The sequence below is a fragment of the Aulostomus chinensis genome, chromosome 15 (genome assembly GCF_037954235.1).
Source record: "Aulostomus chinensis isolate RoL2024-O1b breed Wild chromosome 15, RoL_Achi_v1.0, whole genome shotgun sequence".
In the NCBI taxonomy this organism is placed as follows: Eukaryota; Metazoa; Chordata; class Actinopteri; order Syngnathiformes; family Aulostomidae; genus Aulostomus; species Aulostomus chinensis.
The window spans coordinates 15,834,039-15,861,907 of NC_141334.1; the positions used below are offsets into that span (position 1 = coordinate 15,834,039).

Below are 27,869 nucleotides of genomic sequence, written 5' to 3' on the forward strand. Positions count from 1 at the left end.
ATACATGCACACACAGACATACATATGTATGTATGTATATATATATCTTGTATCATCAATAGCCAGCATTGTTATTTTCGTGAATGGATTGTGAAAGATGAAGGGAATAAATCACTGGTTTTCCAATGTGTCCAAATCAAAAGTGAGTTTACCAGATGAAACTTCAAAAAGACGACATACAAGTGAGCAAACTTTTCTCTGAGACCCACCTGAACAAAAAACACTGCAAATATGACTAAATAACAACAGCGACCAGAGTTGATTATTTCTTATCCAGTAGACAAAGTGCACGTTGTGTCTGGACACGAGCCGCCACACAACCATTACATAAAAAAAGGAACTGAGTTGGTTTGAGATCATCACTCAAGCAGCCTATCAGATGTATCAGACCCTCTAGGAAAACACAGATAAATGATGTTTCCTAGAAAGGTCCATTCAATGTCCAACAGTGTGTGTGTGTGTGTGTGTCTGTGTTTCAGAGAGGGAAAGCGTTGTTTGGTTGGTGCCACCCTAAGAATGACCACCTCACAGCAGCACAGGGAGGATGAGAAAAGGGCTGTAGGACACACACGAGTTGCTCTTACCCCTTAACTCACAGTCCTCAACATTAGAGAACAAGAAGGGCAGGTGGAGCAGTATTAGCCAGAAGGAGTTAAAGTGTGGAGGTGGTGGTCTGCTTCTCACCCGCCCTGCCACACCTCAGTCCCACCCACATGTTCTTCTCCAAACAAGAAAAATGGTTAGCTACAGAAGGTCAGAGTGTGGATTAGTGGAAGCAGTTTCTGTTTCAGCAGAGGCAATGCTTTGATCAATCCTGTAAGAGTTAAGGATTCAGGAGCATGCAAGGCAGACCCAGGCTTTGTGTTGCATTGCTTTAAGTTTCAGAGTGACTGCTACAACCTAGATTAGGAAAGAGAGAGAAAAGCAAAGGGAAACACAAGATGTTAGACGGTTAGTGAAACTGTAGTGAAGAGAGTTTTATTTGAAGAGCAGCAAGATTGTGAAGACACAGATTAGTTCAAGGACCTTCGCTACAACTAGACAAAAGTAGAAGTTTAATAGTCAGTCGCTGCTATTGTTCCTCATCATCTCCTTAGTGGTTCCCAAAAGTGCTGTACCCCTGCACCCCCATGCCCACCCTCTACCTCTACAGATGTGCCAAAGCTACTGTGGCTAACATTTGTGCCAGCTCTGGCAGACAAGGGTGTGGAAGCGCCAGTGCAAATGGTTAAGATATTTTTGAAACTGTGCATACCCCAGACTGGGACTCATAAAACAACGTGAGGAAAGCAAATGCGAAAGCACGGACGTAAAGCGGGAAACAATGCAAGTGAAGCTGCAGCGTGTTGCCGCTGGAGGTTGGTAAGAAAAGCTGGTCAGGTAGGAACTAAAGAGGACAACACCAGTTTCTGATGTAAGATAAGCTTCTAGACGTAATCAAAAATGGAGGAGTCAAGTCTAAAAACTCTCCTTTTTTCGGATGCGTTCTTGGTCGTAGTCTGCAACATTATTCATGACAAGGTGAAGGTGAACAGAAAGTAATCGCGTGATTGTTCCATCGTCAAACTCCCACATGATTACTGTTGTTTCACACGTGCATGATGAATTTAAATTCATACTAAAATGATTTGACATTTGTTTGATCATATATGGTCTCTTTTAAAAAAAAATGTGTGATTAGGAGAAAAATCCACAATTCACATTTACATACAGTATATTAACCACAAATTCACATTTCACAAGACAACAGCAGTTACGGTCATAGTTCAGTGACAAAGGATGGGAACAGAAAAGCTTCGCACACATTTACTGTACATTAAAAAAAGAAAAAGAACAAACACATCTCATCTTTAAATAGAACAACCGTGTGACAAACCTGCTCAAGTTTCATATTCTCACTTGAGTGCTGCAGTCCAGTCAAAGTAGGAGCCATTGTACCACAATAAAACAGCAGATTGACACCCACACCCACACTATATATGTATATAAAAGCCCTAAGAGATCTTGGTTTGTTTTTGCACGTCCTGTGTCTTCACATCGTCCCTTACGAGGGGGATACCTACTCTGCAGACTTCCAGAAGTGTCCTGGGTGGGACAGCCTGCGGTTGAGTTTAGGCAGCTTCTCCAGCATGTCGGCCAGCTGGGTGAAAGTCGGCCTCTCCCTCAAGTCGTACGCCCAGCAGGCTGAGAGGATCTCCTGAGATGAGAACTGGGTCAATACACAGTCTACGTGCCGCTATTACGCAAGCAGTGCTTTGGTTTGTACTCACCGTGACCTCTTTGCCCAGGCTGATCTCTGCTAGGATCTTCTTTATACCCTCTCCGCTCCCCACCTGCCAGATGGTAGCTTCCACAGGCTGGTTGGTGATTGGCCAATCCCTTGCTTGGAGCTCATACCAAATGGTTCTAAAAATGAAAGGGAGAAAGCAAAAGTGATACGTAAAAGTAAGCATGTGTCAGTCAAATTCATGTTTGACACAGCTTACCCGAAGGCATACACATCCGCCGCAGTGGAGAATGGGAGGCGGTCCTCATTGTTGCCTGGGCTCATCCTGCGCACGATCTCTGGTGCCAGGTAACAAATCCAGCCGTGTGGAAGTCGTAGCTTGTTCTCACGTCTGGAAAACAAACAAACAAACAAACAAACAAGGAGAGGCAGAAACTTAAGTGGAAATTTCAGAGTGAACTGGAAGCCTTTTTCAGATTTTACAATCAAGAAATCCAACATGGGCCGATGAGGGAGATGGATGTCTGCAGGACTAGCACCACCAGAGCAAGGGGGAGCAGCACTTTAGCTGAGGTGGTGTTTTAAACTCCCTCCAGTGGTCTCTCCTTACCTCCCTTCCTGAACAACTCCAGAGATCCCAAAAAGCCCAAAGTCTGTGATCACCACTTTATTGGTATCATGGAAAACGTTCTTTGACTTCAAGTCTTTGTGGACGATGCCTTTGGCGTGCAGGTATCCCATTCCCTGTATCAGGACGCAAACAATGACACATCATGCAGACTGCTTATACTCTGGATTACTGCCATGTCTTTACTCACCTTCTGCATGCTTTTACAGTTAAAAGTGCAGATTACAGATCATATTTTTTTGTCATTTTTGCAGCAGATTTGGCTCTAAATCATTCATTTCCATTTCTTTTTGCAGTGCCCCTTTAATACACTCATTAGGACTCTACTAGCAATATGCAATTAGGTTATTAAAACCAAAAATAAATGAATGTTAAACAATTACAATGACAAATATACAAAACAGAATCCTTGGCCACTTGCAGCAGCCTACACTTCATTCCTTCACTTTTGGACAAGTTTAGACTTTCAGTGGGATCATCATCTTTTCATTTACACTTCAATATTTAACAAAGCCACGTGATGCTTATTTCTTAAATCTCAAATACATAAAATGGTACAAATTTCAAAGCCAAATGTGAGCTTTGAAAAGGACTTTAAAGTAAAAGACGAAAAGTACCTTTACAATCTCCTGAGCGATTTGTCTCGTCTTGTTTATGTCCAAAGTGTTCTTAGTGTCTCGGACAACTGAATATAGCGTCCTCCCTTTGCAGAAACTGGTGAGAGAGGGGAGAAATTCAGCGAGTGTATTCAGGGTGTCTTCAGTCCAGCGCTAAAGTGTGTGTGTGTGTGAGGTCCCTGCTCCCACCTGGTGATGATGGCGAGGTGGGGCGGAGCCATGCAGGCCCCCATGAAGAGGACCACATTCTCGTGCCTGGTCTGTCTGTAGTTCATCACTTCCTTTTTAAAGAGCTTCAAATGATCCTGGTTGTTTCCGTCAATCTCCAGAAGTCGGATAGCCACCTCGCCATGCCAGCGGCCCTTGTGCACCTTGCCCCAGCGGCCCTGGATGAGCAAACAACTTCAGAAAAAACAAAAAAAACAAAAAGGTGTCAGAATAAGACACCAGTGACGTCAGAGGGGTCCTCACCTTTCCTATGAGCTCTCCAAGATCCAGCTGCTCAAATGGAATGTCCCACTCCTGCAGGTAGACGCTTGTCTGGCTGGGTTTACGGGAGATTGGGACCTTCCACTGGTTCCCCCGTGAGCTGGGAAGATCATCCAGCTTATCTCCTTCACACTCACCGTCAGAGCCCATGTTCATCCTCATGTCCTCGCCATCCTCCTCATCCTCCCCCTCATCCTCACTGTCCTCCTCATCATCCTCATTCTCCTCCTCGGCTTCAGGTTCCTCGTCTTCCACCTCGATGTCCTCGTCACCCTCCTACAAGAGTGTTCCAGCGGATTTGTTACTCAACTTTAGATGATACAAGTACTTGCACCGTGTTAAGTGCGTGTACTGTAATAATGTACTGGAAAACTGTATTGTTGTTATGTGACATTTTAAGGCATTTTATGAGCAACTGAATTAAATTCAAGTTAAAAACACGACTTCAAGCTTGTTGCTACGTGTGTCATTGCTAGCTGAAGTAGTTAGCTCACTAGCGGCTGCAAACATCGTAAATACTGGTTCCATGTTGATTTACTGTCATGAAAATTGTTGAGGGGGACAGATGCAGTCAGTACTTTGCAGCCCGCACATTCCCTTCAAACTACACAAAAATGTGCTGTGTGATGCTAAGCAGGAGATTAACATCGACTTTATTCTGTTTTTCCCTCTTTTTGTGTTCCTGTGTCAATTGAAAAAAACTGCGATGTTATCACCTTTCTCGGTTAAATGAACAAAAGGCACAACAGCATCATCATCATCATCATCATCATCATCATCATCATAACGGCCAAAAATATCAACCTGTTTTCAGTCAACAGGCGTGAGAGGATCTTATCTTTAAACCAGTCGGATTAGAATTATTCAGGTAAATTCTAACAACTGTAATAAATGGGTCCAACAGAGTGTGCCATGCATCTGCTTTGTCAACTGATTTCTTGGTGCCACAACAAACATTTCTTTCTAAATGGTCTTCCCTCATGATTACCCTGGTCACATTTTCATCTCTGCGTTAGTTCATTTAATGTCGTCATGAGTCTTTCATTCCCCTCGAGCACTTTCCCCTTTTTTTTTTTGGTCCCATCAGAAGTTTAGTTAAAAAAAAAAAACAGAGGGAAAAAAGCAGCGTGATGCGGGATACATTTCAGAAAAAGAACTTTTTAACAACAGCAGAAAAAGGCATCAGTATTGTGCGCAGATGCTTTTTCCCTCCACAGCTCCAGTACCTTGGCTAAGTCTCCATACTGAGGGATTTGTGGTTTTTTTTGTCAGAGGAAAAAGAACTTCTAACAGCCTCATGACACTTCCAGTAAAAGTTAGAGTAAAACACACCTCCTCATCTTCATCTTCTACCAGCTCAGCATGAATGTCGTCAGCTGATTGCTCAATCTCACTGCTGCGGTACAGAATATGGATATTAGAGTGGTTAAGATCTAATGAAGACGCCATTACTTAAATGGATGAATCTTCTATACAAGGCAGAGACAGAAGACTCTTACACAGTGTCTTGGAGGACATCAGAGTGCAAAGTAGCAGGACAGGAGACATCTGGTGAGACAAAAGTAAATTTAGAAAGAAAAGGAAAAAAAATCATTCATTATTATATATGCAACAGACTTAGACCACCATACAGAATACAACTTCTCATGCAGTTCCCCACTACTGCCAGCAGATGGAGTGAGAGTGTCACTAGGCGTCAACATGCAAACCTGGCAGCTAACTGCTAAAACCCTGAGAGCAAACATGCAGAGGACAGGGAGAGCTGCAGAGAATCCAGGATTTGGAGAGTGGGATGATGGGATAGTAGCAATGCAGCGTGACATTTAGTGACCGTCAACTCACCAGGGAAGATAAACTGCTGTCTATGCTGAAAGTAACAGGCAGCTTTTGTGAGGGGAAATTTTAAAAAAATAAAAGAAAGGAGAAGGGAGGACCAACAAGTGTGTCAGGGAGAGAGAAAGTCTTGGTTAGTCTTGGTTTTTAATCAACAGAGTGTGTTAAAAGCACATTATCCTCCAGTGTTACATATAGAGACAGAGACAGACCCCTACTCAAAACTGTTCAACTGGAAAAGTTATACAGGAACAAATCTGTTTTATAAGAAATAATATGCAGGTTCATGCTAGCATGCACTTTTTTTTTCTATGTACAGTATTTGTGTGTTTTTCCGGAAGCCTCACCTGGGAAGTTGAAGCGGCTGTCCCGGTGGCCTTTAGGTGAGGGATTGGGTGGTGGGGTGGCACTTGGGGGGTTACTCTGCTGGAAGGGTGCAGGGGAGGAAGGAGTGGATGAGGTAGTGGAGGACGGATTGCTGCTGGAGTCCAGCTGGTTCAGCACCGGAGGATGATCCTGGGGACACAGCGACATTCTAAATGCTTTTCTCATTTTTTAAAGAATTTAAAAACCTTTAGTATTAAATCCACTGGAAATACAAGTAGATATGCAGTTTGGGAAATAAAGCACCCTGTAAGAAAATATAGTCTTTGTAAGCTTTATTTATTTATTTCCATTCAAAATGGTTCATGACATATTAGCTTTTATTGTCCCGGGATGAAGAAGATGCTTCAATCCAACTACAGTCGCACTTTAAGCCCTTTTGGAGAAAAATGTAGTCAATATTTATGTAGTCAATACCCCCCCCTCCCACGATCCTTAACAGGATAACCAGTAGAAAATGGATGGATGGATGGATGGACGGAATATCAAAAAAGTAAAAAAAGACTAAAAAAAAAATAAGCTGAGAGGTAGTTTTTAAAAAAAATCATCCCATCAGAAAAGCAGAATTTGATGCAGAACAGAATAAATAAAAGATGGATCAGTGATATTTAAGTGAGATCAAACAGCTGTGGCAATTAAGAACTCAAAATTCAAATGCAATATTATACAATGTCTCTTACAGCCAAAAATTCATACAACGCTGAATTGAAGTAATTTATAAGGACCTACAGACACACCCTGTTTCATCCAGGTAAGATTTCAACGCGAATTTGCTCCAGGAAAGACAGAAGAATGCTTGCTGGCTAGAATTGCTAATTTTCACAATGTTTGCAGGGGGGATTACGGGAAGGCTGGAAGTCAGATGGCAAATATCACTTGCAGAGCTATTTGTCTTTCTCTCTCAAACAAATACAGGCAGAACTGGATCAGGCTGAGATGGAGGACATCTGTGCAAATCTGGTCTGAGTTTTCACATTTACAAACACTTCAATGGCAGTGACGAGATGCTCAATCTGGCATTTCAGTGCTACTAAACTGCGGACTGTATGATTTACATAGCAACAGTTATGAAAACACTTGCTGTTTCAAAGTATTACATGAAGTACATTTTTACCTTTTTGGTTATGGCCTTTGGTAATGTGCCAAACTGCGGTGCTTCTGGCGGTCGGTCAACAGGGTTGTTTATATCAGATGGAACAGACTCTGTCCTCCGAATTTTGGCGACTGGATAGGAAATGAGAAATCAAGAGATGTGTTATGTACAATTCAGTGTGTCGAACAGTTGCAGATGGAGGAGAAAACAAAGCTTACTTGGGAGGAAGGAGATTCTGCAGGATGGAGCTTCCTTGGTGCATTTGTTGTGGCACTTTAACCTGCGCAGACACAAGGCAGCATATCAGCGAATCATACATCCTCCACCCTCCAGGCCAAAGATCTAATCCCTCTGTTGGCTGGTCTCAACTCACCGGCAGTGTTTGCACTTAACCCCAAACATCATGTTCTTCTGGCACACCTGACAAGTCTGGGACAGCCAGGACTTGGTTGAAAACCTGCACAATTAGAAACACCGTTACAGTCGTTAAACTGTTACATTAAGAACTAATTAACCTTAACATGTTCAAGCATGAGAGACGTACCTGTGTGTGACTGCCAGGCCGATGTCCCTCCTCACTGCTTGTGGGGAGCTACGATGCACCGCCACATTATCTAGAAATGGAAGGAAAAAAGAAAATGTGAGAAATATTTCAATACTACAGTTGAGATCTGATTCCAAGACCAAGGGCCAGAACTTTTCTATTTAATGCTGATGATTTGGGTAAAACAGGTTATACTGGTTTAACAACTATTTTCTTCCATGTCAAACAAACGCCACACCAGCAGGATATAAATATGTGCATGAGTGTGACTCACTCTTAATGGTGCTGTGCTCCTCCAGGAGGGTGGGTGTGCCAGGAAGGGTGTAAGGTGCTGTTGTGGTAGCCGGGGTGACGCCAGGGGTACGCACAGGTGCAGGTATGACAGGGTAGCGTGACAGCGAGTCCTCACATCCGTTACCGTTGACTTGCATATTCAGGAGCAACTTATTCTTTTTAACACACCTTGAAAGAAGGAAACTGTCAGTCGGGGTGACATCATCACCAGCACCCAGGGTAACCTCACATGGAGCTACAATCACAAATGCCTGAGCAGAAACACATAGATCTGTTCATAGACCTGTGACCTAATAGGCTGTAGGGTGTGCGTTCAAGGCCGCCACGGCCTAGCAGAATCATGTGTGTGTGTAGCATGTTGGATGAACTGGATGTGTGTCAGCCTTGTTTACTTCTGCCTTAGCCACTTTTTGCCAGTTAAGCTTCCCGTATATAGACAGGATATTTTGAATAAACATGTGTCTTGTTTACGTGTGTGCATCCACTCACAATAGACAGAGAGAGAGAGAGAGAGAGAGAGAGGGAGAGAGAGAGGGAGAGAGAGAGAGAGAGAGGGAGAGAGAGAGAGAGAGAGGGAGAGAGAGAGATTGTGTGTCTTGCCACCTCTGAGCATTAGTCTTAGGAAATATTTCCTGTTTTGACATGACTAATAATCTCTGGGAATCTGTTGGGATTAGTTCTGTTTCCAGAGAAAAAGTGAGAGAGGGAGGGAGGGAGGGAGAGGGAAAGGGAGAGAGAGAGAGAGAGAGAGCGAGCGAGAATGAAAAAGGGAGAGAGAGGGAGAGAAAGTGGGAGAGCGAGAGACAGTCCCATCATGGGTGATGGGTGGGCTTCAGCACCCTCTACAGTAGATGTTTCTTCATGAGTCTCCAAAACTTTGAGTGACAGTGTCATCGATTATGTAACTTCATAGTGGTCGAGGAGAGTCAGTTTGACCTTTTACACTTGAATATCCACCTGTCTGTTTGTTAGCTAAAAGAGAACAAGAGCACAATTTGCCATATAAGCAAAAAATAATAATTAAAAGAAGACGCTGAAGTATGAAAATATGATGCAGAAGGATATTATGGTCTCAAATATAGATTTTTTTTATTATAGCCTAGTTTTTTTCAGTAATTCCGAGAAGTTTACAAACATTAATTCCCATATTAATTTAATTAACATGACCTCAGCCTGTATAAGCCGCTTGAAATGGATGAATGGATTAACCAGTTAAAAATTATGAATTCATCTACATTAATTTAAGTTTTTCCTGAAACCTGGCTGACGGGACACCCAGAAAGAAAAATACACAAAAAAAGGATTAAACAAAACATTCCGTTGGCACGATCTTTGTTTTAGTGTATTCATGTTTTAACTAGATAGAAAAACATTTTACAAGTATCATTACTACCAATGACAGTAATTCGCTTTGACATTAGCTGCCTGTGTCAGAATGGAAGAGGATCCAGTGAAAGCCAACTGAAAGCTCTCGTCTCGTGCTCTAACCCTGTGCTAACACAGACTGAAGGGTCAGTCTGTTACGGCTCCGGTGTGCTCAGAGGATTCTGCTTCAGTTCTTTTACAACTCCTGTGGAAAGTGGATTTATTAAAGGCAGTGTGAGCCAAGCACCTACTTGTTGGTGAGAGGGTCTTCGATACGGTTGCCCAGCTGCGACTCGTGGCTTTTGCTGCGTGTCAGGGTGATGTTGGGAAGAAGATGCAGCACTTTACGAGATGGAGGTGGAGGGGTGCAGGGGGGCTTCAGTCGGTGCCGTCTCTTTGAGGGTGGGGTAATAGGTGGGGTGGAGGTGTGTCCGTGGAGCCTAGCTGAGCGAGCTAAGGACATGGGGAATGGATCAGTCAGGGGGCTTTCACTGTATAACATCTGTGCCTCCGATGTGGGCACCGCTGACACAGAGCCTGAGCGGGGATGAGGGAAGGTCGCACAGGGGGTGGATGGAGTGGACTGGATGGTGGAGGGGCGGGCTAACGGCGAGGGACTGTGAGGACGGAGTGGAGTCCCTAGGCTTGTTAGCTGATCTGCAGTCAGTAGAGAGCCACTGTCCCTCCTGGTGGGCTCAGAGAGCCAGGGACTGCCGTCTTCCCTCAGTTCACCTCCTAGACAGAAAACAGGCACGAGTAGGCAGCCGCACACTGTTACACATTTAATATTGGAGGTTCGTCGCATGCACACACCTGATTCAGTAGCGCTCTTCAGGCAGGAGAGGGCAGCACTGAGTCTGCCACATTCTTCCGAGCTGGAGCCTAGTCGTCGCATCGTGTCTCTCACCTGAGCGCCAGTCATCTGCAGTAAGGCATCCAGGGACAACTTCGCTTCCACTGCCTGCAGAAGAGGGAAATCAAGGGAGGACCAGGGTGAGTATGTGCAGAAATCAGACAATGTTCACTTCACAATAGTTAGACGAGGGACGTCATGAGGCAGCTATGGCTCTGAGTATACAGTAAACGGTATATGTGCTAAATAGTGTTACTGCACTTGTATCCCAGGTGAAAAACAACAGAGGCTGCCTGGAGTGATAAAGCTACACAGTTTACGCTGATATTAGCTTTCATGATGACGTACAATTTATAGATTATTGAAGGAAGAGAGAGATAGCCCAACGAGTTTAGGATGTTTTTGACAGGGGAAGTGCGCAACGGCTTATCAGTCAGGTTAAACCCTTTGCTTGGAGAGGCCAAGCACTGATCAGAAAACTAGGGCAACCTCCCACACTGGTGTGTACACTGTAAGCAAAAGGAAGTGCGCACACACACACACAGACACACAAGGAAGGGTTATGTTAGTTTAAAGAGGCTGTGGGCCCTCTGCTCCCACCTTTTCTCTCTAATAACGCAACAATCTTAACACATTGAACAGCGAAGCTTAAATACGTGATAGCCAGCCTTTATGTGCAGAAGTTAACATCGCCGTTCACAACATGGATCAGGAAATAAATACAAGATGAATGATGGATGATGATTTCAATAACATCTTGTGCAGCTTTCTGAGGAGTAATATGAAATATCACGTTATTTCATTTCAGTGCTGTTGGATAAAGGTCTTTACCAACATCAAGGTGTGCTTGGGGGCTTCTTTGGTCCTTCCTCGTTTGCTTTAACATGAAGATGATAAGGTGGCACCCCCAACTCCCATATAGTGCAGTCTGGACCCCTATATAGGATCACTATGTTACTGGATCCCATAGACAGCTCAACTATTTAGCTAGGCTAATGCTGCTGTTTTATTTAACTTCAGAGTACATGAAACCAGTCTGTCAAGAGTCTTTTATTAGTTTCTGATTCGTGGAAAGTAGAATAAACAGTAAAAAAAAAATCCCCCCTAACTACTGTATCGCTTAACCATATCTTTAAAAATAAAATCACATTCGGGCTGATCTAGGCTGTCTGGAGGCTCCTGTGGAGCAGAATCACACGCTCATCCAATCATCCATCTTCAACCCCTTAAATTACAAAGGTAGAAGCTCCAGCAGGGAACCCAAAGCTTCCCTTTCCCAGGTTACATCGACCAGATCTGACCAGAGGATCCTGAGGCATTCCCAGGCCAGCAGCGAAACCTAATCCCTCAACCCACAGCTTCCTCCCAGCTGGACGTGCTCGGCCCTTTTTTTTAAGACTTTGTGCCTAGAATCCTTCCCTACGACCATGTTTCCCTCCCTCTCCTGAGCTAGAGAGGGTGTTAGCGTCACTCCTGATCAGGAGGGTTACAGGATAATAACTAACCTCACTTTTTTTGTCTCACATTGCAAGACAACAAATATCTTGGCATGTTTGTTAAATGCAAGGATTGTAACGTTTTGCAGTACCTATTAGCCGTCATAGTATAAAGTACAGAAATGCACAGTAGAGATCTCCGTCTAACGATGTTTGGGTTAGAAAAATAATAATGACCTGCTTTGAGTTCAGAGTGTTTTTACTATCTAAGCAAACACGGTCTTTGAGGCTCAAATGTTTGAGGGTAGGGGTCACGAGAAACAAACAGAGCGCTGAGCTTGACAAATACAGCTCAACTGTAACCAGAAATGGATAATCAGATAGCAAACAAGAAAGTGAATCAAAAAACAACAACAACAACAACAACAACAAATGTCCAAAAGAGTGAGGCATATTAAAGAGTAGCAAGTAGAGAAACATTTTAAAAGGTTACGGTTAGGTCACACAACACAGACAAACGAGATAAATACAGTAGCTGACAGTTTACAGCTGCACAGGAAGGAGAGCCAGAGGAGGAAAAGACAATAAAAAATAGGAGGAATACATCATGTTGGGGAATGAAAATAGTCAAATAAATGCTCTTGGGTCAGGTGTGCACCAGCTGTTCGCCGGGTGCTGGAGGAACTGTGTGGAACATGAGAACAGGTAGAGAAGAGCTCAAAAACCAGGAGTGAGCAGGCTGTAAAAGATCAAATAAGGGAGATGAGCAGATTCTAGGAAAGAGTGGTTTTATTTGGAATCTTAAAGGTAAATGCTAAACCACCGACAATCTTACAGCGTATTAGTGATGTTTGTGATTGGTGTGTTGTAACATAGAACTGAAATCCATGACACACAATTTCCTTTTCTGACAGGAAATTTTGTGTAGCTCGATAAAACCTATTCATTGGTATCAATGACAAGTTGGCTAGCAACAACAAAACTGGTCGGTTGGTCATGAAATGTAGTTATTTTAAACAACAACAGTGGGTTGGAAATATTTTTTGCAACAGGGTGAGTAGCTCCTGAAGTACGTGTGATGCATTTCCCTTTTTTTTCCTTTTTTTTAAGTTTTCCTGGAAGTTTTTGCGCTGTATGAAACATTCTGTGATCGCGATGATTCATCTGCCTGCTGGTTAGCTTGGTTCCAGGCTTGAAGCTCTTCCAGGGACCACACCGTTCTGCAGGTGGGCAACTGGGGTTGAGCTGTCCGAGGGATCTTTGTTGTTCTTTTAGGACTCAAAGGTCAGAGGTCAGGATCAGCTACATATCAGCATGAGAGGAGAGAGGACACTTTTTTTTTTAAATCATACAACTGAAACGGAGGGTCACGTCACCAAGGTCACCACAATGAAGTTTAACAGAGCTTTGCTGTCAAACACCACATCCTCTTTCATGCATAACTCTTTTAACCCGACACGAGTTCCTCTGTAACTGATCATAGAACCATGAAGGATGCATGACGTTGTAGTTATTACTTCTGATCTGCTTGATATGGCTTCAGCAGTCGCGCTCATGCATCTGGACAGGAACGTTTAGGATGTGACGTTCATCTCCTGGGAGTGTTAAAACAGAGCAATCTGAGCTGATACTGAGCGCACTAATCCTCAAAGTTTTGTGACTAAATAGTGCATGATATGTTTAATGCATATACAAAAATAATGTCACTCCACTAATGTCATCCACGTTGAAAGGTTCGTGAGCCTGATTACGTAAACGTCTCTGTCTCCTAAAAAGCTGTCTCCCGCCTCACTAACATGACAAAGATATAAATGGCAGCAGGCTGGGAACCAGATCTGTAAACAAACAGGACGGCCTCCTCTCAAGAAGGATGGCTTGTCCAAATGACGAGGAACAGTCTCATCTGTTGCAAATTTCAAACTCTTGAATCATTTTTATGTTTTGACTAGGAATGTACTTTTAGATTGAGACAGATGTTTGTTCACACCTCTAATATCGTGATCATAATAAAAAATGTGGGAGCCTTTTTTTCAGACTGATATTGTGTCCTAATGTGAGTGAGTACACACACACACACACACACACACACACACACACACACACACACACACACACACACACACACACACACACACACACACACACACGGCCAAGCAGGCCAGGGAGAGACTGACATTTACACACGACAACATGACCCACCTCGATGAGCTCTGGTCGCAGGTTGATGGTGCGTAGCCAGTCTCGCAAGTGTGGGTAGCTGTCCAGGGCCTCAGGCCTCTCTGTCTCCGGCACTTTCTGCTTGCACTGCAGCTGTTTACAGATGTATTTCATCAGCTTCACCTGCAGGGAGCAATAGAGAACATGATTAAGATGGGAGGGGCTGCCACAGAGGAGTGGGATGAGATTCGTCAAACCTGACACATGAATGTTCCATCAACAGTCGCCTGTTCAATACAACAGTTTTTTTTTTGAATCTGCACTGAGCTCTGTGCTCTTGCAGTAACAAACGCAGTGTTTGTTTAACCTAATTTATCCCTGCCCTGGACAAGACAGCTTATTAGATATAAACAGCTATTATTATACAGTGGAACAACGAGCTGTTCATCTACTGAGAGGAACTGCTGGGCTGACACAGGAAGAGTATTTGAAACAATCAAGCTATTTAGTGACATCAAGATTCTCAGTAACTCAATATTCCATTAGTTTGTCCTTATTCTGAAAACGACAATAACCCAACTAAACCATTTACATGACAGGAAAATAAATATTCCACTATTAATCCTGTTTCTAGGCAAACTATTATGTTGCGAGGCTTCTGATGAAGAAGTTTTTTTCCTCTCCTGCTTGGTCAGAGCGTTACACACTGTGAGACTTTTCAGTTGAGTTTGTCCAACTGTGCCTTCATGAAAGAAATGCAATGTCAAGAGTTATTATATCGTTTTCTCACTTCGTTACGACGCATTTAATGACTGACAAGGGAAGTTATAGTGCATGTAAGCAGTCTACATGGTCGCATATTTAGCCATCGGGATATTAAGAGGCAAGAGGTTGCATGCTGCATAGTCCTCAACTGATGTAAACCCCTCAACTCAAGGCATATATTCAGAATATGCTGTAAACATGTAATTCATAAAAAGGTGAAATTCTGGAATTCCAGCCTGAATAGGCCATTTACATCATTCCCATCACATTCGGAATATCGTCGTTTTTCAGAGGAATGTTGGAATACTTGTATGCGTGCGATGGAAAAGCGCTGTAATATTCAGAACAGCATATTTTGTTCCAACAAAACACATAACATGTATGTATAACATGAGAGCAGTTGATGAGTATTTTCCATTTCAATTAAATGAGAAGATAAGTATCAGATTGAACATTCAGTCAAATATTTATTTTCCTTTAAACACGAATAAGAGGATAATAAATAATGACACATGACGCTCGGAGCCCAACGTGTTCCAGGCCATTGTCAAGTGCAGTGGTCCTGTAAGTATTATAATGAACACCATGGTATTACTTTGCAGGGGCCAGCGCTGTGCAGCCTCAGCGCTGGCGTATAGTGTGTCTCCTTATCTGCCAGTATATCTATCTGTAAGAGTCCATTACAGCCGACAGCACCTTCACATGAGCTGTGCAACACCGAGCTACCTCTCGACCCACCAGACACCTCTCGAGTACCTGAGTAACATTGAAGAGCTTGTATCTTTTTCTGCGCCCATTCAAAAAAAAAATGTTTTTTCTCAGTGATACATCCGCTCAATCCACGCCACTCCAGGAGAGTGCGGCCTTGGGACGTAAAAAAAAGGCTGCTTTCATGGCAGCTGACAAAAGCATCTCCGTTGTAGGCCAGAGAGAGAGAGAGAGAGAGAGAGAGAGAGAGAGAGAGAGAGAAAGAGAGAGAAGGAGAGAGCATGGAAGGGAAATGATCTCTGAGTCGACTGACTGCTGCTATTCAGCTCCAGAGCTTAACTCATCACTAGAACATCATAGAATCATAAAATGTCAAACATTTAAGTGGTGTAACTTAGAGCAGGGACCGACCAATGCAGGGCATTGGGGGCCAATGCCAGGGAGTATGAAAATGTAGATATTGATAGATTGGCCCAAACATGTATTCTAGGTCTTTTTTTCCAAAATGTCAGTATCAGTCTGATCAAAGTCTGTTCTTCTATCATCATCTGTCATCTGTGATGAGAAATTAATGCTGCAGATATCTGTTTGATGGGCTTTTCCAAATGTTTGGAAATAAAGGAAACATCACTTTTTCAGATTCACAATGTTTACAATCTATAAATATTGGATGCATCCAATATTTACAGATGTTGATATTTGTATAAAAACATCTATGATATTAACATACGCATGTAAACCTTGTGAATATCCATCCATCCATCCATCCATCCATTTTCTTCTGCTTATCCTGTTAAGGCTCCCGGGGGGCTGGAGCCTATCCCTGCAGCCTTCAGGTGAGAGGCGGGGTTCACCCTGGACAGGTCACCAGTTCATCACAGGACCAACACATAGAGACAGACAACCATTCACACTCACAGTCACACCTACAGTCAATTTAGAGTATCAATCAGCCTCGTCCCCTCTTGATGTCTTTGGACTGTGGGAGGAAGCTGGAGAACCAGAGAGAACCCACACAGGAACAGGGAGAACATGCAGACTCCACACAGGAAGATCACTTCATATAAACCAGATCTTCACTGATACCTGATTTTTGGAGCTGATACTTTCACCAATATTAGGCTAATATTAAAACAAAAATCAGTTTCAAACTTAACTTTATAGAACAAGATGACATCAGTTCATTTAAATAATAAACATCACTCTGAATTTATTATTGTAAATTAACCCAAGCATCTTTTTCTGAATTATGTTCTGTTAAAAAAAACCCAAAATGAAACTGGCCAAACCAGTATATCGGTCAGACTACAGTTAAGGGGGTGGGATTAAAAAAAAAAAAAAAGCATCATGATATTTCACGTTATTTTAGGGGGTAAAAATATAAGGTAATATGAAACTTTTATGCTAAAATACTGTCTTTGTGGCCACATTACCTATTAAGTTAAAAAATTAACTAAGAACTGTTGTTGTTCTTCTTCTTCTTCCTCTTTGTTAGTGTGAATAACATTAAATATAATGCAAATATCCCTGTAACAGCAAACTACTGAAAGATTTGTAATGGTATATCATTAGCATAATGCACCATGGAGTTTTCAGAATACCAGTACTGTTCAGTTGTGTGTATTTGACTTTTGTGGTCAGCTAGTCATAGCAGCTGCTTCTCTGGGAGGAAGGGGAGAGGAGCAGTTTTAGCCTCCCCCAACACAACTGAACACGTTTCCATCAGGAGGATACGTGTAAAGAAAGTAATCCATTAACACAACCAAAATCCAGAAGCACTCGTCCTCCCTCATGGAGGATTGTGTCTGGGGATGAGAACCTTTACTACATGCGGCTAATGAGCTAGCCTCCCGCTTTACCTCCCTTTACACGAGTGCAGCCCTGTGACGTCAGGTTACCTAGCAACCGCTCTTCTGAGTCGTCAGCAACATTTCAGTGGGATTTTCCCGTACATGTGAAACACAGAGCTCTGACACTGTACAGCACGACACAGGAGTGTTATCAAGTGTCCCTCCGTCGTGACAAAACACAGCATTCACATGATACCCTGCATGAAGATAGAGGAGGAAACCCATAAATCTCTCATTTATGTCAGTGGTGAATGTTTTTGAGATGGGGGGGGGGTTTCTCAAGCACAACAACCCAAACCAAGAGATAATGACAGACCCCATGCATTTTATTTTTTGCTGCAGAGCAGAGAAAGCAGCGATTGACGTGTGGCATGGAGGTGGGAGGAAGAGGGGGGGAATGGCGTCAGAGCCCACCTGTCAGCAGAGCTAAACAACACCATGGCAACGGCCTAAAGCTGTGAGGGGATGAGTGACAGCCAGTGTGTCAGCTGCTGCCACCGCCACGGAGGAGAGTGGCGTCCCAGCAGCGGCCGGCCTGACACAGCAGATCCCACTGCTCTAATTGTTTTCTCAAGGCTCTTGCTGACACAGTCACATCAGTGCACCTGCCAAGGATAGCACAGCCTATCTGAGAGCCGGGCCCAGCCCAGAAAATGATATTTGGTCACTACATTTCTCTCACGCTCCTACAATTTGTCTCCTTTGGTTTAGACAGATGTGAGAAACTGATCTAAATAGCTGGCATTCTAGCTGAGAAAACACACTGATCCTTTGTCTTAAGGGTCATTTTAATGGTGCCTTCAAGGACACATTAAACAATAGCAGATGCACAGCTTTATCTGTAAATGTAAGGAAAAAAATGAGGACACCGTCAGAAACCCACAGAAACATTACAGCCAGGGAGGCCAAGTTAAGCAGGTCACGTGGACTTTGAGGTACGTGGTTGTGACAGTCCTAGACAATAGCCTGCTGCCCCTCCTCCATCATTGTTATCTCCCATGCAAGTTGACCCTGTATGCTTGGGGAGGAGAGGGGTGAGGGGAGGGGGGAGGGGATTCTTGGCCTGTGGTCTTGTTTAGACTGATATGAGAGAAGAACTTGTCATCTTGAAACACAAGATATTCTGATTCTTAACGGAACTGCTGATAATGACAGATGGCAAACATTGGTTTTTGTAAAGCTGAGTGATATTACAAACAACACTGAGATTATTTTGACATATTGTAAATTGTCAAATGTGATATTTATACTACATTTGCACTGATAAAATAACAACGACAGACCACACGGAGAGCTGACGTGTACAAAGGCGACCTGAACCCAACCCAATGTACAAAAAAATAACATTTTTCATTATGTTCAGCAGATCTGCCCCAAAATTTGATCCATCCTTCCTTGGCTTAGGTTACATTCCTCCATTAAGTTTGGTGAAATTTGGCTTTTCATTTTTGTGTAATCCTGCTGATAGACAGAACAAACAGCAGCAAAAACATGACCTCTGTGGCAGAGGAAACAAAGATGACGTGATTTCAGTTTCAGTCTGTACCAAGCAAGCATATTCTCTTCTGTCAAAAGAAGATTTATAGAACCTAGCTTGGAGCCTGTTAGCTGAACACTGCTAATACGGATGGTAACAATATACATTTTAACAATTTATTTGGAACTCAAGATGACTTGAGACCAGAGGAAGCTAATCAACTGTTTCCGCACCAGCCCTCAAAACGACAGGATGTAAAATGCAATTCATCCTGAGTGTGTTTCAGAGTCGATCAATTCTGCATACACTCTTCAGCCACGCTGATTTGTCCATCATGCCGGCTGTTCTCACTGCTCACACCACCTATACTGAAGCTCAAAACGGAAACAGACACAGGGTCAGTGTTGCTACAACCACTAGAGTTGTGCTTCCTCTGTGCTAACATGTGAGAGACATTCTCTATTGTCTTCTCCACACACACACACACACACACACACACACACACACACACACACACACACACACACACACACAGAGCGGTTGTCATGTCATAAGCAGCAGACAAGCCGATTGGCTTTGACTCACCCCTCCCCTTTCCTCCCTGCTCTCCCCTCATGTACAGGCTCTTTGCGCGTCATTTGATTTTCTTATTTAACAACCAACCCTGAAAATGCGTAGGAAGAAAGATGTCTAAATATAGACGCAGCCACAACAGCTCCCACCGCAAGCGCACAGCAAACTCTCCCAACATCATGAGGAGACAAACAGCGATGCTTTGCTGTTTGCTGATCATCACGAAAGAGAACATTCAACGACAGATAAGATGGAGAATTTACAATCATTTAGAAAGATCAACCGGCATTTGACACTTGTTTCTGGGTCACGTCGACTGATAAAACATCCATGAAAGGCAGCGCTACATATGATACAGCAAAAGTCAGCTACGGTAGAAATACCAGCCTGAGAGGTAGACAGAGACCAGGCTGAGTGGGATTAACATGTGAAAAGTGAAGTACCAGTTAGCACTCCATTTGAGAGGCCAGGATCATTATCCTCTCACTGGCTAGGCAGAAAAACACACAGTTCAAGTGGAATAATAAAGCTCTCTCAATAAGAGAAGAAAGTGATTTCAAGCCTCTCTTGATTGCACTCCAATGCAACATTGGGAGCAACAAAAAAAAAAAAAAAAACTGTCTGACCTCACATTTGCTCGCTACTGGCATCGATCACGTGTGGTTCGCTTCTGCTGCAGAATGGTTTACACCTGTGCACAGCAAGCAAAGTGTGTAAGCTAGAATTTCGAAACCATGGCAGGCGTTCGGGGCCACTGCACTTCTCCAACACCAGAGGGTCAGAGTTCAGATACATTACAGCAGAGATGGGTTTTAGCATGCCAGAAACACAGCCCCCACTATTGTTACACCCACATGTGTTTTTGCCTTTTTTTGGGGGGTGTGTGTGTGTGTGTCGGGGGGGGGGGGGGGGGTTGCCGGTCATTTGAATGTTTGTTGAGCTGATGAGGCAGAAGCTAAAATCAGAGTTACTCAAGCGTGATATAGAAACTTAAAAGCCTGCAGTGCACAAACACTAAAAGCAAACTTATCAATGCAACTCGTGTCCTCTACTTTTTTTTTTTAAAAAAAGAAAAGAAAAACATTCATAGATTCTGGAGGAATTAAAAAAAAAGACACAGATTGTTATTCAAAGTAAATTACATGGATCTTAAATATGTCTGGAGGCTGTGCTCGAATATTTCAGGCATAAAATGTCAAAGAAGGCTCAAGCAAGAAGTGAAAGTGTACACCCATGGCAAGAAGATGTGGTTTCAAAAGAGTGTGCCAGTAAAGACAGAGGAAATAAGACTGCTGACCGAGACAGCGCCGCGTGTCCTGCCAGCTGACAGAGACACAGAGACAGCCAGAATGAAGACCTTCGCCTCCAATTAATGTACAAGAACAATAAAATAACTGCTAAAATAAGTCAGAGTAAAAAAATTGTCATCATCATCAGTGATTAATCTTCTGATTCCTTTCTCAGTTAATCAAGTCATGGTTTGAATCATACAACATTAAGGTTGAATATCATTTGAAATGTATGTCATCTGATTGTGCTCATTATTTCCCCATTTTAGTTTCAAAACGGTGAAATTTAAAAAAAAAGGGTATATTTACCTGCTCATCTTTCTCTAAAGTCAGCTTTCCCTTTGTAACCAGTGAGAGCGACATGTCCATGTTAGCTTTCCCTGGCAAAAGCAGAGCACCAGCATAGTGTTGTCTTGCTAACAGTCCAGCAAGCAATGAAAAAAGAGCAAGGTGTCTCATTTAGGCACTCAAGCTTTCTTGTTTTTTGTGTGTGCGTGTGTGCCTGATTTATGATAGAAATCATTCGATCAAAAATATGTTTGTCGTGTGACTTTGCTTTGGATCAACTCATCTGTACAGAAAAATACACAGAAAAACACATTGTCATCGTCCACTGGAACCATCATTACTCTGCGGCTGATAGAAACATGACCTAAAAAAACCCAAAACAAAACAAACAAAAGGGCTTAGACTTTTACTTTCTATGTGTAAGACTTGACCTTTGCCCTCACGTTCATTAAGGTTTTTTTTTTTCTTTTTTAATCATTCTCAGTTCCTAAAATGATGTGGAATTAGGATTTAAAAGGAGAAGCATGCAAATGCTGGCTCAGGTGTTAAAGGCGAAATATGATGCTGCAGGTGGAAGTGGAGACCTTAAATATACAGCTTCATTGTTGAGTTTGATGAATTAATCTTTACATTACTTTCATTTTCGATAAATACAGACCGCACTCCGAGGACATGTAGGAGGCAAATTAATATCTTCACTTTCTAGAATTCTCTTTCTGCGTTTAAGTGTTTACTGAGGGACAAAAACTACACCAAAATGCCAATTTAAAAAAAAAAAATCAACGAAAGGAAGCAAGGTCGTCATAAACTACCCGCAACAACAACAATACACAATCTACAAACACAACAAATGACATCATGGGCCAGTGTAGTTCCTCTCCATGGTCCCATCCAGCCCCTTATCAACATCTTTCAATTTAATCAAAGATGCTGCAGACGCAAAATGAAAGCAACAAATAACCAGCTTGAGGGATGTTTAAACTGTGACAGATTGTTATCTTAGAATATCTGGACCAATTATTTGAGCCATATTTATCTCAGTCAAAATAGATTTGTGTGTTCTGTCTTTAAATATAGGGTAATAGCGCACCAAAAGCCTATGGATACAATGGATTTTTCCTCCCAGCTAAGTTCTAATCTCATCCGCCGCTGATGATGCGCTCTGCTGTAAACCCCTTAAGTATCTTCCATACATTTTTTCTAACGCAACAGCGACCAAAATGTCCAATGATGCCAAGAGTCTCAGCTAACATCCAAACCCACCGTTCTGTTCACACCTCTCAGTGGTGACAGTCTCACGGTGATAACCCTTCACAACCGCCACAGAAAAGGAGACCTCAGAGCTTGTTTCATAGAAATAAATGAGAGCAGCGCAACCTACCTCATTGTCAAGCAGAACAATATCAGTGCAAAATGCATCTACAAGGCAGCGTAGCTCAGGAAGTACTCAGCCAGATCACATCCGCTTCCACAGAGCGACAAGGTGTAGAAGAATGAGGTGACGGACGAAGGGGAGCTTTGAAACTGAGGGTACCATCTTGGTATGGTTGTAATCCAACAGTACGCTCACTACTGAGTTAAAGGAAAGACTCAAATTAAAACAATACATTCAAACTCATCGTGGGAACACAGTGGAGTGCCAGAATCAACAGCAAAAAAACAACAACAACAAAAAAACCCTGCCCTTTTTAATGGCTGTTTTTTTATTACAATTACAGGATCATGCCGCCTCTTTATGGGGAAATGCGCTTATTGTGAATCCTCCGCAGAACCAGACAAGTAGATCAGGACCCTCAGAGACCAGATGAGTGCTAGTAAGTTTAGCACAATGAATGAAAGTGGATGGGCAGGTTAGCGTACTTCATACTTCAGTCAGGAAAGACTACATATCTCCTCTTAAATAAACATCCCTTGCTCTATTCAAGTATGCTAACACTTCCCCCATGGTACCATTTATTGTGCTAAGCTAACTAGCAGTCAGGGTCCATAACAGAGCACAGAGGAGAGAAGGGGATCTATTTCCTTGTCCAGTTCTTGGGAGGATGGTGATAATGCACATTTCCTGAAAAGAAATGTTCCTTTAATATGCTGAAATTATTCATGTGATGCTTTTTGTCTAATGTCCCTGCACCTGATGCCTGCAGTCATACCTATTCTTGTTAACTAATTTGTTTTATAGCCTGGATACGTAGCTGGACTGCTATGTCATCTCTCGTTTTGTTCTACATTTTGCCCCACCACCACACACTTGAATACGACTATCGCATGAATGGATATTTAGAAGTCGTACTGGGTTGCTATGGTTTTCTACCTGGCCTGCTGAGACTAACCTACAATTGGAAAGTAATGAGATCAAGTTGTCACGCCACAACTGAATAACATGACTTAAGAGAGACACTTTCTTTCTTTGAAAACCAGTTTAGCCAGACTATTGTCTCGCTGTGTGACAAACTAAATGCTCAGAGCTTTCTGGAATGTTAGGAGCACAATTGTTCAAAGGAGTGTTCAGTTATACCGAAATAAAACAGACATGGATAATTGATAAGCTCTAACCAATCAGGAGTGTTTTATCCAAGGTATAAGGCTTGAATAAAGCATGAGCCAGAAAACCATCCATCATGTCTCCACAACGTCAGCATGTCTGCGGCTTATACAAAAGATATGTGCACCTACAGCCCCCTCCTCAGCAGAAGCATGGATGATACCAACAACATGAACCTGCACTTTTCATGGCATGATCGCTTCAGTCTTGTTAAATATTACAAATGGGGTGGGAACGTGCAGGCCTGAGAGGTAGCTTGACCTAGAGAACATTATTAAAACAGTCACATCTTGGTATTTATTCAGAATATCTGGACAAACAGAGCATCCTTGGCGCTCTGGTAAGACTTTTTTTTTTTTTTTCCAACCTGCTGAGGCCCTATAAAGCTCCTGCGCATAACCATGTCAAGTCATTCCAACACGACTCTGTGCATCCAGATGCATGCAGGGGAGCAAGCCTGCTGCCTCCCTGGTACACTCAGGAACAAGTCGTACATTTCGTTTAGTCTCGCAGCAGGCCTCTCGATAACAGTGCAAAATCCCGCGCAGTAACAAGTATAAAAGCTGTATCAGATTATCCAACATGAGCAGCAGAGAGGTCCTACAACTACAGAGAAACAGGTCACACAAATAACAGCGACAGGCATCACTGATCATTATAAAGGAGATATTATGAGCCACATTTCATTTCGGGTCACTTCAGCGACACAATGAGCTCTTGCAGCCAATATTCAGATAATTTGGGCTTCATGGATGCTTTCATATATCAGGGATGTGCGTTACCTCTAATGTGCGGATTTCTTGCTGTGTGAGGTCGTTGGACGCAGCGCATTTGGTCCGTAGCCCCTGTAAACTGGAGATGGAGATATCAATCATATTCTGGATGAGTTCGCATTGATGGAGCGCGGCCATGGCTGCGCCTCCGCCACTACCGCCGCCGCCGCTGCTGCTGTCCCTCCCCGGCTGCTGCTGCTGCTGCTGCTGCTGCTCATCACTCTCGACCATCTTCCCACCGCTAGCAAACACACTATCCATTCCTCGGCATCGGGCTCGGCTGGAAGGGCTGGAGTCAAACCGCTAAGCGAGAATAAAACATATGCAGCGAGCGACACGGCCACCTATTGTGGGAAGTAGCGGACACTGGCAAATGACCCCGGTAGCTTCCCGTCAGGAAAGCTAACTGTTTTTTAGTCCAAACAAGATGCTACACGGAGACCCGGGCTGTTGTGACAACGTTCCAAAGTCCGGTAGTGCTTCTGGAGTCCGTGGGCTACCGACGAGAGGCTACTCTGTTCCACCAACAGCTCTGGCAGAGGCTTTCACCGTCTGTCAGCTGTTGGGAACATCATGGAGCGCGGTGCATCTTGGGAAATGAAGTCATATGGCAAAACTGCACTCAAAGCTACACCCCCCTCAACCAACTGACGAAAGTCTGATGGAAGGAAGTATTTTGATAAAGCAGGCAGACGTGGTAGGATTATTTAGCCAACAGCTCAGATGTTTGTTTGTTCATTGTCCCCATCTGATTATCTCGCATTTTAATCTGCTTTTATTTTCATGGTGTCCTTGGGTGTCATGAGAGGCGGCCATAAATAAAATGTGTTATTATTTATCATTATTAGTTCATCACTATATTTCCTCTGAATAAGCTGCAAGAAATATTTATTAAAAAACAAAACAAAACGCATCTCATAATCAGGGACACACAAATTTTTCCCTGAGGACCAGAATTGAAATGAAATCTACAGGCCAAGAGCAAACACATAATGTATTATTAAAATGTAAAATAGTGCAAACATCCCAAGCTCCCTTGATTCAGTTTCATCTGAGCTTTCAAGTAGACTGAAAATAACTTAACTCAATTGTTTCATTTAACTTATTTTAAAGATATATATTTTCGTAAGGGGCCTTTATTAGATTAGCCCATTTTATAGGTCATGGTTATATCAGGAAAATACATTTTACTAAGTTGAATGAGACCTTAACGCTTCACACTATACTACATGTTTCATTAACATTAATGAGGCACCGCCATCACATTGTGGGTATGTTTTCTGTATGGAACCATCAGAACCACAAGGACACAAATCCATCCATTCATTTTCTTCCGCTTGTCCTGTCAAGGGTCGCGGGGGGCTGGAGCCTATCCCAGCGGCTATGGCCGAGAGGGTTCACCCTGGACAGGTCGCCAGTCCATCGCAGGGCCAACACATACAGACAGACAACCATTCACACTCACAGTCACACCTACGGTCAATTTACAGTATCAATCAGCCTCGTCCCCTCTTGATGTCTTTGGACTGTGGGAGGAAGCTGGAGTACCAGAGAGAACCCACACAGGAACAGGGAGAACATGGAGACACACAGAAGGATCCCGTGCCCGAGCCGGGACTCGAACCCAGAACCTTCTTGCTGTGAGGCGACAGTGCTGACCACTGCACCACCGTGCCACCAGGACACAAATACACTGGAAAATAAAACGCTAGCACTTGACTTCAGCCATCCAGCGAATGAACAACTGCAGTCAGACAAACATCTGATGCAACACGTCACTTTGCCACTTCATCCAAATATGAAAAATAATTGATAATTTGGGATTCTTGCATTTTTACTCTCAGTGTTTTAGTACCAAAAAAGAAAGTGATTCACAGCGTATTTTTAGTATTATTAGTATTTTTTTTACATTTAAATCAGGCCAGTTATTTAAAAACTTTTTTTGTTCTTTTTTTACACCCAACAGAACAAGGCACCTTCTGGCCTGCCATCTGTGGTCCGCAGTCCCCACATTGGACAACCGCATATACGGCGCTCCAGTTGTGGCCATGTTATTGGCCTTTTTTCTTTTTTTTTTGCGCATAGCAATTTTAACCAACTTACAATAAAAGTAGGCTAACGCTAGCTTTACCTTCTATGACAAAATGTCAAAATGCATGCAGTTAAAAATGCATTAAGAGCAACTGTATGGCTTACTGGGCTGCTGAGAACCCTCATTAATGGATTCTGCCCTCTTGCGCTTTTTAAACACTGCTAAGGACCAACGTATGTGAAATAAGCACATAAAGCAGAATTATATGGGATGGGATCTGGGTTACAGCCATGTGAGGAATTCAACACAGTTTTACACTGGTGTGAAGAGGACGAGCCGGCAAGTCCAGAGTATCTTTAGGCCCAAATAATCAACACTTCACCTCCTTTGAAAATGTCAGTGAGTGTGTTGTATATGTCCTCAGAAATCAGGAGCTACTAAGTCTCAGGTACTCTCTAAAAGTAAAAAAGAAACTACTGCATGTAACACATGCAACTTCAAGATGAAGGGAGAGGATATATCGCGGTGGGAGGAGGAGTGTGCTGGTTTCCACCGACATGAAGCAACAGTACACATGGCTCATTGCTGCAACGAGGGTGTGATGTTCCTTCCTTTAATATACCCTGATTATACAATGGAACGTGAGTCACTTCTCATGGAGCCTTGTGTTCCTCCTCTCTCCATCTGTCCATCTGCTCTTCTGATTGCAGAAAAGGCCGTACAGTATTTTCCACACTGCCCAAAATGCACATTATCAGTCCAGTTTGGAAAGATGTACGATGGAGCAGAAGTTAAAGGAATTAAGATGGTTTGTTCAGGGGTTGGTGCACCGCTGAGTCGAACACTTACATGGGAATTTTACAAAGCTGAAAGACAGCTGTGAAGTATTTGTTACCGCTGGTCCTTAACAGCACAGATTTGATGGTGACAAGCCAGCAGCACCACAAGCTAGTTTCAGCCCGCCTTCCAAATCAAGTTACTGATTACAGTGAAATCAGAGTAAAAGAAGTATATTTAATATTGATAGTGTGCTTTATTACTCTTTTGTGCCTATAATCAGTCCAAAAATGGCTAACCAATCACATGATCACATCTGAAAATAAGATCCTTTGATGAAAGTGTAAATTCTGCTTAGTAGAACGTAAAGGAAAGACAGGCTGTTTCCCTTTTTCCCCCCTCTTTCATCATATGAATCTACCTACAACTGCACCGCAGAACTGAAGAGAATTTCTCTGAAACTTCTTGACGTGTCTGTACACATAAAAATAAAACAGCAGAAACCATCCAGTTACCTCATGGGCAGCTTGCGAAAGACTTCCAACACGTCAGTTCCTCACCATTTGTTTCTTCTCGCCTCTTTTGCAGCACTTCTCTCCAACAGTTCAGTTTTGCTCTTGAATGATACATTACTTAATAAGTTCAGTTTAGATAGCAGGCCTCATGCAGGTTAGTCAAAGAAGACTGAAAAGCTAAGATGAACAACATTAACATAGAGGCACTTCAGAACTCTCTGACACCAGTAACTGAGCTGAGGATAACATGATCCTTTCCCAGCCCAGCAGTCTCTTAAGCCGGTTAAACTGCCGTACTATTGGACGGTCGAGAAACTCCACGTAGCTTGGTGCTACAGATTAAATTAGACTGGAGACAAT

At 43.0% G+C, this 27,869-nt stretch overlaps 1 protein-coding gene across 5 annotated transcripts; it reads right to left on the reverse strand.

The window, feature by feature from the left end:
- ksr1a (kinase suppressor of ras 1a) lies at positions 1 to 27,730 on the reverse strand. 5 transcript variants are annotated; one of them, XM_086226725.1, is made up of 22 exons: positions 27,510 to 27,730; positions 24,195 to 24,264; positions 13,963 to 14,103; positions 10,288 to 10,435; positions 9,726 to 10,209; positions 8,090 to 8,277; positions 7,816 to 7,885; positions 7,645 to 7,728; positions 7,490 to 7,551; positions 7,293 to 7,402; positions 6,142 to 6,310; positions 5,804 to 5,845; positions 5,461 to 5,509; positions 5,294 to 5,357; positions 3,944 to 4,237; positions 3,662 to 3,858; positions 3,473 to 3,569; positions 2,838 to 2,971; positions 2,487 to 2,618; positions 2,271 to 2,406; positions 2,064 to 2,197; positions 1 to 900 (listed from the first exon to the last, which is right to left on the reverse strand). In XM_086226725.1, exons 1-22 carry the CDS (start codon positions 27,512 to 27,514, stop codon positions 894 to 896), a joined length of 2,817 nt encoding a protein of 938 aa, XP_086082851.1. In that variant the 5' UTR covers positions 27,515 to 27,730; the 3' UTR covers positions 1 to 893. The 5 variants fall into 5 exon arrangements, with proteins under 5 accessions (XP_086082851.1, XP_086082852.1, XP_086082848.1 ...); XM_086226726.1 differs by lacking the exon at positions 24,195 to 24,264; XM_086226722.1 differs by lacking the exon at positions 27,510 to 27,730 and having other exon boundaries at positions 24,195 to 24,756.
- Positions 27,731 to 27,869: the final 139 nt, after the last annotated feature.